The sequence below is a fragment of the Heloderma suspectum genome, chromosome 1 (genome assembly GCF_057233095.1).
Source record: "Heloderma suspectum isolate Gila_16-S chromosome 1, 16-S_ref, whole genome shotgun sequence".
Lineage (NCBI taxonomy): Eukaryota > Metazoa > Chordata > Lepidosauria > Squamata > Helodermatidae > Heloderma > Heloderma suspectum.
In genome coordinates, this window is record NC_139458.1 from 247,054,119 (window position 1) to 247,072,241 (window position 18,123).

Sequence of the window (18,123 nt, forward strand, 5' to 3'; positions counted from 1 at the left end):
TAAAACAAGAGCTAAACATGTAAAAAAGGTCTTAAAAGCGTGGACAAATAAAATGGTTTTCAACTGGCACTGAATATCTGTGGTGCCCATTCCGAAGATGGGGAGCCAAAACCAAAAAAGAACCTATTATAAGTCACTATCCACCTCATCTAAGAAAGTGGGTAAACTGAGAGAAGGGACTCAAAAAATGAAGCTGCCTGTTTATTAAGAAAATGTGGGAGGAGGCAGTCCTTTTGATACTTGGCTCCCAAGGTGCTTAAGGCTTTGAAGGTTAAGACAAGTACTTTGAATTGTCCCCAGAAAGAGACCAGACACATTTTCGACTCGTAAAATGTGTTCAATCTGGCCAGTCCTAGTCAACAAGGAGCTGGATTTTGAACCAGCTGAAGTTTCTGAGTAGTCTTCAAGGGCAGTCGCATATACAGTGAATTGCAAGATTCTAATCTGAATGCTTATATAAATAAGTTTATATAATTAAAACCAGGATTTAATAAAGTCAAACTAGGATTCACTAATATAATTCAGGAAAAGTGTGGTCATAAAGTGTTCAGATACTGTGTAACACTCAGTCACCTCTTTGTGTGTACAATTGTATGTACATAGGGCTTTCTCTGAGCAACTGGGAACCCTGACTCAATATAAGATCACTTTGTACTTTCAGTGTGCATGGGTAATATTTTAAGACTAGGTCAAGACAGGTAGAACCACCACTGACATCAACAAGTGAGGAGAATAACTCTATCAAGCCCCATCATGTGAGGATTCTAACTGCTATCAAGTCAGAACCAGAATAAATGTCAAGCATAAGGTACCATAATATTAAACGTTTTAGTTGCCATCCCACCTGGTTGCAGCAGTGGGAGAAATGGGAAGCAGGCCTGACTCCATTAGCTCTGTGTAGAGACCATCTTTATTTCACCCTTCCCTTCCCTGAACTGTTTCCATTCAAATATCTGTCTTACTTCCCCTCACCTCAACTTTTTAGGGGATGGGCAAATCCCAAGAATTTTCAGGGATGGTGGTCCTACGTTGAAAGGCAATGTGGCTAAGTTTTTTTCCTCTTTCCTTTCCTATAACCTTCCCAACCTCCACCACATCATATTTAAAGGCAAGAACCCCCCCCCCCAAGTTTCTAGGAATTTGGTCTCCTAAAAGATTAATCCAATATTCAGGTTGTATTTCCTACCCCCACCTCAAAACTAAAGAAAGTTGCTGGGCCCAAGTACTTTGGCTCAGTGCTAATTTTGTCTGTAATTAAAAGAACTTTGCAACTTGAAGAACCAGTGCCTGAGTTTCTTTTTCCCTCTCTTCCCTCCCCATTCCTTTTCCCTTTCTTGCTGTGTCTTTGAGATTAGAAGCCTAAGGGCAGGAACAGTCTCATTTGTTACTGATCTTACATAACCCACTCTGGGAGCCTTTTCAGCTGAAGAGCAAATAAATAATAAATAACAACCAACCCAAGGTAGGAGATATTGTTAAATAAGAAAATTAACAAGATCCAAGTTAGACCATTACCTCCAATTTGCTATGTTCACATCTCAAGAGCAGTAAGTTGGCTCTCTCTCTTTCACTAGTAACAGGAGACCAAGGCCATACTTCATCCCTGGCCACTGACCACCAGCAAATAACCATATCCTGAGTACTATTTATTGCCAGATGATGCTTCATTCTTCTACTCCCTGGTCCCGGCATGTCAACATAAGATATCTGAGGGAGAAAATAATGCAGGACACATTTGAAGTTAGAAAACCAAACCCTTTGGAATTTATTTTACATGGCAAAACAAAGACACAAAATGAGCATGTACACAGGTTATGCTCTCACAAATCACATCATTAGTGGCACTGCAATATTTTGGCATGACCAATAACATCTGCCTCATTTCCCAGGTGAATCACATCCTAGACCTTGGTTACATTTGGGGCAGTAACCCAGAACAGCAGTAGAGAACCCCTCCTGGGCTAGTAGTAGTGATCTAGAATTTGATTTCAACCTGGGACAGTTCAAACACATTTAGACAATCACATTTAGACTACAATTGATAGTAGTCAGGATTGAAGAACACACCAGGAGTCAAGATTGAGAAGCAGGCCAGTATTCAGGACTGACAAGCAAGTCAGGACTGGAGGACAAACCGAAAGGCAGGAGAAAGGGGGAAAACAGAAGTCAGCATCAAAGAATAACCAAGGATACAGGAACAGTACAGAGCTCAGAAAGACCTGGTTGCTTGAACAAGGGCTCAACTGGAACAGAAAGTCCTTTATACTCCTTCCTGCCAGAAAGATCCAATGGCCAGGCTGGGTGGGCAGAGTCAGATCAGGTGCCATGCCCACGCTGAAAGACTCCTCCTTGGAGCAAAAGATGGAGGAGCAGGAACGGCCTGCTATCAGCAATGCCCAGGATCTGCCAAAAGACTAGGAGGAGCCTGGGCCCTCAGGGGTGACTAACATGAGGGCATCATATGTGCAGGACAAGGCCTCTGCTTCAGAGATGGAGGCAGAGAAACCCGCAAGCCCTCAGGGGGGACACTGCTTGAAAAGACAGGAATTCAGAAGGACTGCTAGACTGAGCCAGAGGCCTCTTTGTGAGAAAAGGTCTACTTGCATGTAGCAGGCTTGCTCACAAGGAGGACCTTTTCAACTTCAGTCACTAACACCTAGCAGCTCAGGCTTGGGTGTGGCTCTGACAGCCTCTGCATAAAAACAGCAGTGTAAGGCTGAGAGAGTTGCTGGGAACAATGTTGAGCAGACCTTCCTGGATCTAGCCTCCCAGTGTGAGTACTTCTGGACTGAACTCTGACTCTCCTTCTGCCTGCTCCTTGTCTTCTGTGTTGCCTTGGGACCTTGTTGCCTGTAACCTGGTCTGTTGAGACCTTGCCTTTTGCCTGGTCACTGTTTGTGTTGATCACCTTGTAACTCTTGGACCCTTGAACCTGCAGCTGCTAGGCTCAGACTCTGGAAACACGATATCTGGGCCAGAAGGTTCATACTGAGAAAGCTGTCACCTGCAGTTCAGTGGTTCACCACATGGGGCACCACACAGTTCCAGCAACTGACATAGTATAAGGGTGCTTCCAGACAGAGGGCTCCTAATGATAGCAGTCAGAAGGCACCGTACAAAAACTCAATTTGTTTTCCTTAATGGATTTTTTGTGGTAGGAAATAATATAGATGAAGTGATAGCCCTCCTATGAGTTGAGGACAACCTTGTCTGGATCACCAATAAAATTCTATGAGGGCAATGGAGCCTCATCTGGAAGCAGCCTAAGATACTGTGCTACTACTCTAACTGAAGTAAATAATATCAGTAGTGGATGGACTTGTGGCTTGCAGCATTTACTTTGTTTTCCCCAAAGAACCCCAAGTTCCATCTACTGGAGCCAGGTGGAAAATAGTTGCTATGGAGCGGCAGGAGGGGAGGCTGACACAGATGCAAAACGGTGGCTGAGCGAGTGAATCCAATTACCTACTGCACCACATGAGCCATACACTAGCGGCTTATTTAAGTACACATCAGAACGAGCCAGAGAATTTATTTTCAGTACCAGAACTGACCTTACAATACTTCCAGACAAAGCATTCTTCAATTGAGCAGTCTAATTAAAGAGCAAACTTTTCTTGCTATTATTAAACAACTGAGAGTCAAAAATCCTTACTTATCTGCTGCAAATCAACCTGCAATCTACCAGTAGACTTGATCAACACTCTGTCTGCCCCCAATCAATATGGTGGTGGAGCTCATCGTATGTATGATTAGACAGAAAAAAGTCCTACAACGCCCAGCATTCCTGAGCCAGCCATGCTGTGAGTTGCTGGACTTTTGTCCATCTGAATATGCATAGGATTGCACCCTTAGTGTTCTTCTCTGCATACTGTCCAGAGATCTTCTATATGGGATTCAAGGGAATACAGACCTGATTCCTTAAGCAGAGATTTCCATTTCAGATTAAAAGGCACATTTTCTAATATACTATGGACACAATCCAACCAAATAAGCACTTTTAATTTGTGCTAATTTCAATGGGAGATATTTAAGCATGTATGTAATGTTGCAATACTACATTCATTTACCTGGGAGTAAACCCCATTTAACTCAAAGAGACTTACTTCCAAGTAGACATGTATAGGATTACACTATACCACTCACTGAAATCAATGGGATTATAAAGAACTTAATTTTGGCTGAATTGTGTTTTACGAACTTACGCTGTTTTATAGATGAGGGGGGGAATAAGTTTTAATTTAGGATTACATGTACAGATGCTTTCCACATGTACTGGTGAACTTGCACTTAAATTTGAATTTGAATATACTTAAGGGCCAAACTAGATAAAACCCAAAAGATCTGTCCCTGGATCTCCTGATTTATTTACACTTAGCAGCTGCATCCTCCCCTCCGAAGTAGACTGGGGCTATGGCACTGGGAGAGTACATGTCTTTTCCCCTGTCAGTGGCTGATATAGGGAAAAGTTAAATTGGTTTACTAACTTGTTGTGCATTTTTAATCATTCTTATGTATTTAAAAGAAATACATAGTATTTCTTATAAATACTATGGCTATCTTCATTACTGAGAATTACAAAGGAATCAAGTTGCGTTTCAGTCCCTTTGATTTCAATGTGAGGGTTTTTTTTTAATGTGATTACTTTTTCCATTGAAATCAGTGAGATGAAAAAGTGCTTAAGTTTGGTTGGATCACACCCAAACTCAGTATTTAATATAACTTTAATTCTGAAAATGTCTTGGAATTAGCTTTACAAATTTGACATGTTCTCCACATATGAGTTGTGGTCCCCCCCTCCCCAATTTGTACGTGTAAATATAAGAACGCTGTAAACAGAAGCACTTATGCTCCTAGTTTTATATGTGGATAGGGAAGCATACAAGTTAAGGAGGAATTTACTGCTGTGACTCCAATCAATACCAAAATGTACAGTCATGGTTGCTTGACAGCATCGACCCATATGTAAGGATTTAGGGCTACTCATATATTAAGTTCTGCAATACTGACGAAAAGGCTAAGGCTACTCTTTTCAGACAGAGCCTTAAACATTAAAAGGTCATTTACAACGTTTGAATGGAATGTATACTTCTCTCCTGGATTAAGAACGCCAACCGCTGTAAGGGAGGATATACTTTCTGCCAAGTAATATGGATGAGCTACAGCATCATGCGGAAAGTTTATGTGGCTCTTGAGAATTGTGTGCTTCTATTCCTCCAAAAGGATCTGTGGAATTTATTATTCAAACTATGTTATTTTGGAGCATGGTTATTTGAAAACATGAGCAGTACACCATCTGGGTGACACATGCCAAGGAAATATAGATTGCACCACATTTCTGCTTAAGGAATTAATGGAAGGTTGATAGCTGGGGGTGGTGGAAAAAACCTATCTTGCTACTGCTGGTCAGCAATAATCGAACCACTTTCTGGGGATTAAGCGCATGGCTAAGCCTACTGGACCAGACACTAGCAAAGGGCAGGGGGTCTTCTTATCAGAGAAATGCTTCTGGAGCCAGTCTCACTACATGACAGATTGCTTTCATATTCCTGTCTGCAAGGCAACAAAGGATGGCAGTAATGCGATAATGCCAGAGTGCAATGGGTGTTAAGAACCCGTTGCATTTATGTATTGTATTTAGTAAATAATCAGACTCATCCAAATTGTGATCTCACCACTCAACCAAGGCCCATTAAAAATCAAGGTTAATGCTTTAATAATCCTTTGCTGTTTTTTTATGACCAAAAAGAACCCTTTCTATTTGCATGGTCATAATATTATTGACCTCTTCATCCCCTGAATACACATCAAAAGGAACTGAAATCAAAGTAATTACCACTGTTGTTCTCTCACAGTAAACATTAACTCCTTGTACTCTCTCTTCTCACTGTTCAGTACACTGAAATGGATTTAACAGCTATAGAAATGAAAAAATTACAAAAGGTCAATAGTTTCAGAAAAGCTAAACACAATTTGTAACTTTCCAAAACACTCAGAATTTAAAAGAATAAAAAGTATGACATAACTGTCAAGTCTGGAAAAACAGCCACAATGGGGGGGGGGGGGGTTTAAACATGGAAAATGGCATGATATCCAAAAAGTGCTTTGTGGAGCTCACAAGCAAATGTACAATTAGATATTACAGTTAGTAATCTACTAGAATTGCATTTAATTCTGCATTAATTTTCATGGGCCTGCAACATTTTACATTAATTTAAGGTTGATATTTTGGGAGGTAATTACCCTCAAAAACTAATTTTGCCACAGTCAAACCTTTCTGTGCACTGACAGCAAGATACTTTAGCTCCACAAAAGAGGTACAGAACTAAAGAGTGTGGGGTGGTCAATACATTTAATTTCAGCATAATGTTTTTATGCTGACTGTATTTTATGCTTTACTGATATTTTAACATAAACTGTCCTGGAATATTTTTTTGATGAAGGATGGCACAATAATCCTTAAATAAGTAAATAACGAATGGAAAAGGACAGGGTGAAAAGCCTGCCTGACTTGTTCCCACTCCTCCACACCTCCCTTCTCTCTTGCTGTTTAGTTGATGGTGCCCAATAATGTACTCTTCTCCTGGGCAAATCCAGTTATTCTGGCCTGCAGAATAAAAACGACTGCTTTTGGTGCAAGTTATTTGCACAGGGCAGAATGGGTTGCATCCCATCAATTAAGAGCAAGGAGTAAGTCAGGTCAGCATTTCCCCTCCATTCTCCATACTTCCCAGTTTTCAGCATGCAGGCAACATGCTCTGCCCTTCACATGCAGAGATTCTGGATTGTTTAATTAAGAAAAATTCAGAATTATTAAGATAAAAAAATACTAGTTGGTCGATGGCCTTGTAGGCCCCTTCCAACCCTACTATTCTATGATTATTTAAAGTTTAAACCCTTCAATTTTCAAGCTAGTTAGTCTATGAGAAGCTTTACATAAACAGAAGTCAGCTACAATAATCAATGAACACTGGAGTGATACACAACTTGTAGACAACTTCCTAATCTGTATCAATTCAATTTTACAGATGGTAGTTGTTAAAATATGTATTCCTTTGAAAGTTTAATACATGTGTGCATCAATGTTAGGAAAGTAAAGGGCAGAACTAGGTCTCTTGCTAGTTAGAAGCACATCAGAACTAACAAAAACAACTACTTCATCCACAAAATAAAAAATTTCTGTAACACGTGAGAGAAGGGGATGCCAGATATGGTGGACTGGATTGGGTTGGCGGTGGGGAAGCCTGCTAGATATTGATGAGAAAACAATGGTGAGAAGATAGTCTTACTGCCAGGAAGAGCAAGGGTAATCATGTTTCCATGTAGTGTGGTGTTTCTGTTTTTAGGAAAGCAAGGGGAAGAAGTATACTTTGGTGCTGGAGAAATGGAATATATGGTCTGCTTTCTTTTTTTGTTAATTAAAAATAAAGACGAAAATAAGCCAGAAGGAAGAGGTGTAGCCAGGACTCAGTGACCTGGTTCACACATAATGGTAACCCATGGTTTATTTAACCTTATGGCTTGTTGCTCTACCCAAGGTTTGTCTGACAGACAATCGAACAAACTTTGGTTTGTTTTCTCAATCCCTGATTTGTCTGTTTCCTTCCTGCTTTGCCTACTCCCTACCTCTATCCCAAATGCCTTTGTGGAACTGTAGTACCGGCATGCAGAGTGGCTGTTTTTGTTTGTTTAGGCTAGCAAAACAGCCCATGAACAACCCATGGTTCTGGATTCACATATAACGAGAACTCATGGTTTAAACAACTCAGACTTTACAACCCAAGAACTATGGGTTCTTTCGCTATGTTGTTTGTGGTTAATAAACCATGGTTTGTTAGCACAGCTGGGTTTGCACATCACGACAACTCAGAATCCAACAACCCATGGGTTAAATAAACCATAGGTTAGTGTTATGTGTGAACCTGGTCAGTGTGTTAGGGCCAAGTTTACTTTTACAAAATATGTAAAATCGTTATATACTTTTTGCCTTATAATTGCTACTGATTACATCCTTTTTGCCATGGATTCTATTACCTATTTCTCTAATTCTTCATTTATAATTTATAGATTGAATGTAGTGAAGAGAAAATATAAACCAAGGATGGGGAACCTCTGGCCAAATTTGGCCTGCAAAGCCTCTCATTCAGCCTGTTGAAGCCCTGGTGGAAGCTCCTCTGCCTCCCTGAAGCCCTGCACCTCCCAGAGAAGGGCGAGAGGAAAGGCAAACCGACTCAGTTAGGAGTTGCTGCCTCAAGGCACTACGCCTTAAAGCAGCGGTTTCCCAAAGGCTCAATTTGCTCCTCAGCATTCCTGACAGGAGTCACTACTTCAAGGTGCCTTGTTGTTGTTGTTTATTCGGTCAGTCGCTTCCGACTCTTCATGACTTCATTGACCAGCCCACGCCAGAGCTTCCTGTCAGCCGTCGCCATCCCCAGCTCCCCCAAGGTCGAGTCTGTCACCTCCAGAATATCATCCATCCATCTTGCCCTTGGTCAGCCCCTCTTCCTTTTGCCTTCCACTTTCCCTAGCATCAGCATCTTCTCCAGGGTATCCTGTCTTCTCATGATGTGGCCAAAGTACTTCAGTTTTGCCTTTCATATCATTCCCTCAAGTGAGCAGTCTGACTTTATTTCCTGGAGTATGGATCGGTTTGATCTTCTTGCAGTCCAAGGCACTCTCAGAATTTTCCTCCAGCACCACAGTTCAAACGCATCTATCTTCCTTCACTCAGCCTTCCTTATGGTCCAGCTCTCGCAGCCATAGGTTACTACGGGAAATACCATTGCTTTAACTATGCAGACCTTTGTTGTGAGTGTGATGTCTCTGCTCTTCACTATTTTATCAAGATTTGTCATTGCTCTCCTCCCAAGAAGTAAACGTCTTCTGATTTCCTGTCTGCAGTAATCTTTGCGCCTAGAAAGACAAAGTCTGTCACTGCCTCCATGTTTTCTCCCTCTATTTGCCAGTTATCATTCAAGCTGGTTGCCATACTCTTGGGTTTTTTGAGGTTTAACTGCAACCCAGCTTTTGCACTTTCTTCTTTCACCTTCGTCATGAGGTTCCTCAGCTCCTCCTCGCTTTCAGCCATCAAAGTGGTATCATTTGCATATCTGAGATTGTTAATGTTTGTTCCAGCGGTTTTAACTCCAGCCTTGGCTTCATCAAGCCCAGCACGTCGCATGATGTGTTCTGCGTCCAGGTTGAATAGGTAGGGTGAGAGTATACAACCCTGCTGTACTCCTTTCCCAATCTTAAACCAGTCTGTTGTTCCATGGTCTGTTCTTACCGTTGCTACTTGGTTGTTATACAGATTCCTCAGGAGGCAGACAAGATGACTTGGTATCCCCATACCACCAAGAACTTGCCACAATTTGTCATGATCCACACAGTCAAAGATTCACACAGTCAAAGAATAGTCCATAAAACAGAAATAGATGTTTTTCTGAAACTCCCTGGCTTTCTCCATTACCCAGTGGATAATGGCAATTTGGTCTCTAGTTCCTCTGCCTCTTCTAAACCCAGCTTGTACTTCCGGTAGTTCTCAGTTCGCATACTGCTGAAGCCTAGCTTGTAGGATTTTGAGCATCACCTTGCTGGCATGGGAAATGAGCGCAATTGTGCGGTAGTTTGAACACTCTTTGGCGTTGCCCTTATTTGGAATTGGAATGTAAACTGACCTTTTCCAGTCTTGTGGCCACTGTTGAGTGTTCCAGATTTGTTGGCATATTGAATGCAGCACTTTAACAGCATCATCTTTTAGGATTTTAAATAGCTCGGCTGGAATACTGTCATCTCCGCTAGCTTTGTTGTTACTAATGCTTCCTAAGGCCAACTTGACTTCACTCTCGAGGATGTCCGGCTCAAGTTCAGTGACCGCACTATCATGGCTATCAGGGACATTCAAATCTTTCCTGTATAGTTCTTCTATGTATTCTTGCCACCTCTTCTTAATCTCATCTGCTTCTGTTAGGTCCCTGCCTTCTTTGTCCTTGATCATGCCCGTCTTTGCACAAAACATTCCCTTGAGATCTCCAATTTTCTTGAAGAGATCTCTAGTCTTTCCCATTCTGTTGTTTTCCTCGATTTCTTTGCATTGTTCATTGAAGAAGGCCTTCTTGTCTCTCCTTGCTATTCTCTGGAACTCTGCATTCAGTTGGGTATATCTTCCCCTTTCTCCCTTGCTTTTCGCTTCCCTTCTTTCCTCAGCTACTTGTAAAGCCTCATCAGACAGCCACTTGGCTTTCTTGCATTTCTTTTTCTTTGGGATGGATTGAGTTGCTGCCTCCTGAACAATGTTACGGACCTCCGTCCATAGTTCCTCAGGCACTCTGTCTATCAGGTCTAATCCCTGAAATCTATTCCTCACCTCCACTGTATATTCATCAGGGATATGATTTAGGTCATACCTGAACGGTTTAGTGGTTTTCCCGACGTTCTTCAATTTAAGCCGAAATTTTGCAAGAAGCAGCTCATGATCTGAGCCACAGTCAGCTCCAGGTCTTGTTTTTACTGACTGTATGGAGCTTCTCCATCTTTGGCTGCAAAGGACATAATCCATCTGATTTCGATATTGACCATCTGGTGACGTCCATGTGTAGAGTCGCCTCTTGTGTTGTTGGAAAAGAGTGTTTGCTATGATCAGCATGTTCTCTTGGCAAAACTCTATTAGCTTTTGTCCTGCTTCATTTTGTACACCAAGGCCATGCCTGCCTGTTATCCCGGTGATTTCTTGACTTCCTAATTTAGCATTCCAATCCCCTATGATGAAGAGGACATCTTTTTTTGGTGTTAGTTCTAGAAGGTGTTGTAGGTCTTCATAGAACCGATCAACCTCAGCTTCTTCGGCCTCAGTGGTTGGGGCATAGACTTGAATTACTGTGATGTTGAATGGTTTGCCTTGGATTCGTACTGAGATCATTCTATCATTTTTAAGATTGTACCCCAGTGCTGCTTTTCCCACCCTTTTGTTGACTATGAGTGCTACTCCATTTCTTCTAAGGGATTCTTGCCCACAATAGTAGATATGATGGTCACCTGAATTAAATTCGCCCATGCCTGTCCATTTTAGTTCGCTGATTCCCAAGATGTCGATGTTCAATCTTGCCATCTCATGTTTGACCACCTCCAGCTTACCTTGATTCATTGATCTGACATTCCAGGTTCCTAAACAATATTGTTCTTTACAGCATCGGATTTTCTTTTCACCGCCAGACACATCCACAGCTGAGTGTCCTTTCGGGTTTGGCCCAGCCGCTTCACTCTTTCTGGCGCTACTTGGAAATACCCTCTGCTCTTCCCCAGTAGCATATTGGACACCTTCCGACCTGAGGGGCTCATCTTCCGGCGTCATATCTTTTAGCCTTGTGATACGTTCCATGGGGTTTTCTTGGCAAGAATACTGGAGTGGGTTGCCATTTCCTTCTCCAGTGGACCACATTTTGTCAGAACTCTCTGCCATGACCTGTCCGTCTTGGGTGGCCCTGCACGGCATAGCTTATGGCTTCACTGAGTTACGCAAGCCCCTTCGCCACAACAAGGCAGTGATCCATGATTGCCAAGGCTACACAACAAGTAAGTACATGGTAGAACCCAGAGATCATTGTTTGCCGTTCAACACTATCTGTTACACTACACTGAAAAATTAGTGAAAATAGAATAGAAAAATAGAAAAATGAAGAATCAGAAAAATGGAAAACAAAACCAAAATTATCTATAAACTACAGAGTGTGTCCTTCTCGGATTATCTTTCAGGGGTGGGAAACCTCCTGCCCACTGGTCAGACATGGTCCATAGGGGTTCCCCATTTGGCCACCAGCTTCTTCTCCAGGATCTGCCCCCTCTTTCCAACAGAGAAAGGTTCTTATCTCCAATCAGCAGCTGCTTGAAGGCAAGAGCTTTCCCCTACTGCACAGAAACAAGACTCCCTTTCTTACTGCACAGCAAGAAAAAGCTCTTATCTCTAGTTAGTTGGAGTTTGGAGATGAGAACTTTTCCCTGCAGGGGAGAGTGGGTGATATATGGGGAGAAAGCTGCTGAATAATTCAGTCCTGCATATTTCTGAGGCTTGTCCTGCTTACTCATCAACAGACATGCAAAGTCTTGCCCTGCTTATTTGTGAGTAGACATGCAGAGGCATGGTACTTGGGATTATATTTGAAAGTGCTGCTGAGTGATTCAGTCCTACTTACTTCTGAGGAGTCATGCAGAAGCCTACTTAATTTAAGTAGGCTTAAAATCAGTAAGAACATCTTGGCCCTGCCCAATCTGCCTTTGGCTGTGTGCACTTTGCCTTTGCCCCCAACCATAAATAAAATGCAGACCATGAGAAGTTTCCCAGATTGGAACTCAGCCCTTAGGCTGAAAACGGTTTTCCACTACTGCTTTAGGAACACAGAACCGTTCCTACAGCCTCCCACATAAGTTAATGATCAATTCCTCAATAAGTGCAACGTGAGAAAACCTAACATAAACATTGTGAAGAGTAGGACCAGACATTGTAGATATGCTTTCCTCTATCCATAGGATATCTGCCTTGTCTCTCATGGGCAAACCGATACAGAGCAAGGAGTAACAAGAAAAAGACTTGATGCTTCTCCTCAGAAGAAGCCAAATCCACTCACTCAAATCCACATAGTTTGCATTTTTCTTTCTGTCTCCTTGCCTTTGTTGCAGATGGGTGGGCTGGAGTGGCACCTGAGAGACTCTGAGGTCAACTCAATGGTGAGTACAGAGTTGTACAGATTGTTTAAAGTTCTACTTCAAAAGATGGATTTGGGGGTTGGACTCGATGGTCTTATAGGCCCCTTCCAACCCTACTATTCTATGATTCTATCAATCTACCAAAGCAGTACACATTATGAGTGCAGAACAAACTACATTGATGAAAAGTATGGAATTAATGATGGCTTCCCAAATGGAAAATATCAATTTACACATGAACTCTATACTTGAAACAATGGATCCTTGGAGGTTGGGGATCATCTTGATCCTGGTTGATCTCTACTGTTTTGACTCTGTTGATCAAGGGCATCTGTCTTAATTCCTTGTCTGAAGACAGAAAAATCTTGTGCACTGAGTAAGGTGAGGAGCCTAAGGGAATGACCAGATACAGATATTGCCACTGAAAACTGACAAAATCATCTGTATGATGGTGTTATTGGAACATGGCGGTAAATATATTTTAGCTGTATTCACAGGATGAAATCACATGGTTCTATGACGGTCACTGTGGGTGTTAGGATTTTTGTGCAGTAAGATCTGAATCTCACATACTATGAGACCCTGCCCCAATCTGAGGGGAGCTAGAGCCTGTAACACCGATACTGAGTCAGAGGGGGAAGCTGTAGAGTCGGGCCCAGCCATAAAAAGCCAAACGCCTGAGAATTTAGTTTGACCAGGGCTCCCACTGTCTTACGTGCTGGGAGAGAGGGAGAGGCAGGGTGTTGATACAGCTTATTTTCTAGAGCTAGGATACCTGACCTTGATGGAGGTCCCTGCCTCTCAACAAGGACGTCTTTTATGGGAACAAGGCTACAGGATGTGGACTCCGCAGGAGAAGGGGTTTCAGGGGTGTGTCCTAGGATGTGTCGTCAACTAAAGAGAACAGCGCAGACGCATCCAATGAGGAGCAACAACCATCTGCGAACTAGGTTTTCCTGCCAGGATCGGATATCTGATATTGATCTTTAGCATATTTAGCTGTATTTAAACCAAAGCCACAGGCAGGAGTCTTTGCTCAAAGCAATGTCTAAGAAACCTGAAAACTTAGTTTTACTGGGAATTGTAAATCTGTTCAGACATACTTTGTGTGCTGAACCCAGGGCTGATTGGGTCTTTTGTAGTGATGCTCATGAACTGATTCCACTCAAAGAACTATGTTGTAATCTGTTATCTGGTGAACTGACTATAAAAATATATAGCTAATTACTGGAATTACTGCAATAAAAGGTTTTACTGAGACTTGTGCCTCTGCATCGAGAAGTCAGGTTCTGACACATACTTCTGTAGGCTTTTCAGTCCAGTATATGTTTGGCACTTCCATCCTTCTTGCAGACTAGATCTTCATGCCCCTCTGGTCTAGTAAGACTGTCTCTATGGCTTGTGGGTACAGGAGCTGAGCAATGGCTTCCAGCATCAGCACCTGTTACATTCTGTAGAGATAGATAATATCTGGGAGGTGCAGAAAGAGGCACATTGTTTCTAGAGGCAATTTCCAATCAGTTCTTTTTGTTCAGTCTGTTTCCTAGTAACACATCTTATGGAATGAAATCTGAGATGATCTGGAGAAGAATGTTATAATAGCACAGCAGTACACAACCTTTTGGGGGCCGATGGGCACATTTGAAATTTTGAGAGAGTTCTGTGGGCACTGTCACACAATAGTTGCCATGTGGGACTTGCCCATTTGCACCCTCCCCATGGCAACCACGGTAGGTATGGCCAGTCACAAAACACCCATTTGCCAAAGACATACTGATGAAGCTAAAACAAAAGTAACTTGCCCAAGAACTTAAGTACAAGGCAGAGGTGTGGGCAGAGCTCCAAAATACAACACTGACTTGAACCCATTTTATCAATACCCATTCCATAGAAGGCAAACTGATGAGGCTGAGAGACAAGTAACTTGGCTAAGAAACTGAGTACAAGGCAGAGGTAGAGCCTGAGCCCTAAATGCCACATGATATATTTGTCCCCACAAAACACAACAAAATATCAGTTTCATGGAAGAGCAAACTGGTAATGCTCAGAAATACATATACACAAAACTAGGCAAAACCCACCACATCAAAGCAAACAAATAAGCCAACTAATATTCACCACCATAACAACCTAGGCAAAACACACATGTACAGCACAGGCAAAATACCCCCTCACTCCCTGCCATCCTTTTTGCCCCTGCCCCCCAGGGGTTGCTCACTCCCTGACCCCACCCTCTGGCCCTCCAGGATGCTATAGATTGCCTTCAGCCTATCTTTTCCCCTTTTTTCTAGGTGGCCGGGCACACTTCAAAATGAAGTGCTGGGCTCCAGTCATCCACCCCATTGTTGTTTTAGAAAATGCCTCTGGGGCCCATATAAACATTTTAGAAAATAAAGATGGTCTTGAGGTCAGTGTGCTGCTTTCCAACACTCTAGCCTCCTAGTAAAAAAAATGAATTTCAAAAATAATCTTTTAAAATCATGAGGCACAGGGAGCCTGGAGGGGGCATGCCATGAGAGGTGTCTGCGGGCACCACACTGAGGATGCCAAGACTAGCATGTTTAAACAATTAAACACATTGGTTTGTATCCTAAGGTAACTGAAGGCAGTTCCCTTCCTCCCAGGAGCAGCCCTTGGCGTCCCATCCCACACTGTAGACTTGGAACCATCTCCTGAACAGAGACTTTTCAGGGGGAGAAAGGTATGGAAACTTCCATGAATTTCCTTCTTAGGATCCAAGCCATTGTATTAAGAAATCGAGGATCTTTTTCTGACTTCATAGTGTAATGTGAGGTTCCTATAGATTTAAGAATCCTTCTTTTATTATCAGACATATATAACTACCTGCATTTATATTTGAAAAGAGAGACTGTAAATGCTCCTTTGTCCATGCATTCCTTGATACATTGAACCTGTGAATCATTTGCAATGGGCACAATATAATTTAGTTAATCTGAAAACAGTCTCATGAATTACCATTTTACAACTGTAACAAACTGCAGACCAGTCTTCCGCCATGCCTTCTACAAGCAAACTTGAAAAAACAAAACAGATCTGAAAAGCTCAGCAAGCTCACTCCTTTCTGCATTCAGTTGGTCATAATAAACATTTCTTATATTTATGCATCACTCTGTAATAAAAATGTTCTCAGAGTGAGCAGTAAATCAAAATTTTAAGCATAAAAAATTGTATTTGTATCTATATATTGTCAAGTAAAGAGACAGCACAACTATATTCACATCAATTAAAACAACACAACAAACACAAGAGTAATCATATAGGGCTAAAACACAAATATAAATAGTCTACAGTTTTTTCTGTACTTCAGTAGTATCAGTTGAATTAAAATATCAAGAACATTAATAGTGCAATCCTATACAAAACTCGGAAGTATGTCCCATTGAATTTAATGGTGCTTACTCCTGGGAAAATGGGTATAAGATTATAGCCTAAGACAATAAAACCTTAAAAATCCTGGAAGAAATTAAAAAAATTTAAAATAGTGTTAGTTACCCTACTTCAATTTTTTTTTTGATACACCAAACTTAGCTCTGTTCTCCTCCTCCCCCCAGCCTTTCTTAGAAGTTCATTCTAACCATGTTTCTTGTCCCATATGTACTGAGATATACATATCGGTCCAGAAACATGGTTAGTAATAAAAAGCCACATGAACCACAGATTGAAAATAAATGATCACATCCCAATGCAGCTTTGCAGATAGGCTAGATGTCTATAGATCGTGATCATGGTTACCAAAAGCCAAGCTTAACGAATACTCAGCAAGGCACAAGTGTGCATCATTTTGAAGTAAACAACGTATCAGCTCAGTTCCTCGTGAACAGTGAACTGTCTCAAATCCATGTTACAGAGGTTGGATCAATCTTGCAAACACAAGTCAGTGCTGAAAAGAGGCCTTGAGCTGAAACAGCCTGGAAAATGTATTAGATGTCCATTCTAGCAGAGAGTATTCCCAGTAAACAAGTTATAACGTAATATGGCAAAAAAAGTGTAGCACAACTCAAGAAAAGATAGCCTTACAGATAGAAAAGTCATTAAACAAAGAAATAAATAAGAAACAACTGGTAGGATGAAAAAAAAAATTAGCTAGCAAAACATTTTCCCACGCTTTACATTCTAGTATTGGGGAGGGGGGGAGCACAAAAAAGGGTGGCAGTTCTTCATTCTTGTGATGGACACAAGACCACCCTCTTTATTAATCTCCATTTTGTATTTTGAAAAGAAACAAAGTTAAAGATTTGTATGCAGATAACAGGTTAATACTGATGCATCCTAAATTTTCAGTACCAGCCAGATTTTTAAAAACTGAAGAATATGGAAAGTTATTGGAATATAAAATTAACCCTCATGAGACAGACTATATAACATACAAAGGACTTTTTGACCCAACTCACACATCACCCAACTCACACGGTTAACAAACTGTGGGTTGTTGGAAATGCAACAGGAGTGAGTGTGAGTGCTAGTTCTTGCACAGAGGTGTACGGATTTTGTTAAATCCGTTCTGTCTGGGTTTTGCAGATTGTCTGGTGTCTTTCATTCTGTCACCACTCATTGACAGAATCGGATTTAATTTTAGGGATGTATGAGAATTTTGTTCCTGTTTTCTAATGTGCACTTGTGTTAAACTCCCCCAAAAGTAAAAAAAAGAAAAGAAAATGGTACACAAGTCCACATGACTTTGAAAAAGCTGCTCCACTGCAGAATCTGCAGGTCAGATTCATAGAAATCTGAACTCATTTGAAGCTGTTGTGCTTGACATCCCTATTTCCTGCGCGGCTGCCTGCTTCAACTGTGATGCCCTGTCCCTGTGTTGTTTACATGACATCCAAATCAGGAACTCTGGGTTGGCGGGAGGGGGAACTACCCAGAGATTAAACCCAGCATGCACACTTGTGCCCAATGCATTTCCAACAATCCATGGTTTGTTAACCTTGGCTTGTTGGCAATGTGTGAACTGGACTTTTGAAGAAGTATGAAATTGAAATGAGGAGTCAGCAAAATATTTAAAAACTTACTTATCAGCAGATTTAAGTGAACTATATAAATTAAATAATCAGCCTTTAATAGATAATGTCAGTAAAGAATCAGAATGATGGGCTAAATGTGTGGCATTTCATTGTCAGGTATGATAGCATCAGTCAAGATAAAGATGAATATCTCACCTAAATTTCTTTTCATCTTCAGAATGTCCCAGTGAAAATTTTGGACAGCACTTAAGAAATAAAGAGTTTCCAGAATATTATCTGGGGGAAAAAGAAAGCAAGGGCAAGATCAAATGGTGCCCTTGTGCGGGTGGCCAGATCCTTCCGTCCCAGGGAGCATACAGCCACTACCACTGGCAGTGGTGATGCAGTGCTTCGGGGGCAAGTCCTGAAACGACCGGAAATGCCCGTTTCTGAAATG

General features: G+C 41.6%; 1 protein-coding gene across 12 annotated transcripts in view; it reads right to left on the reverse strand.

The window, feature by feature from the left end:
* WDPCP (WD repeat containing planar cell polarity effector) overlaps window positions 1-18,123 on the reverse strand; it is a 303,153-nt gene that overhangs the window by 131,012 nt on the left and 154,018 nt on the right. For all 12 annotated transcript variants that reach the window (XM_084823159.1, XM_084823110.1, XM_084823149.1 and 9 more), the window contains one exon: window positions 1,516-1,707. In XM_084823159.1, coding sequence (XP_084679285.1) covers window positions 1,516-1,707 — 192 coding nt within the window. The remainder of the gene's footprint in view (window positions 1-1,515; window positions 1,708-18,123) is intronic.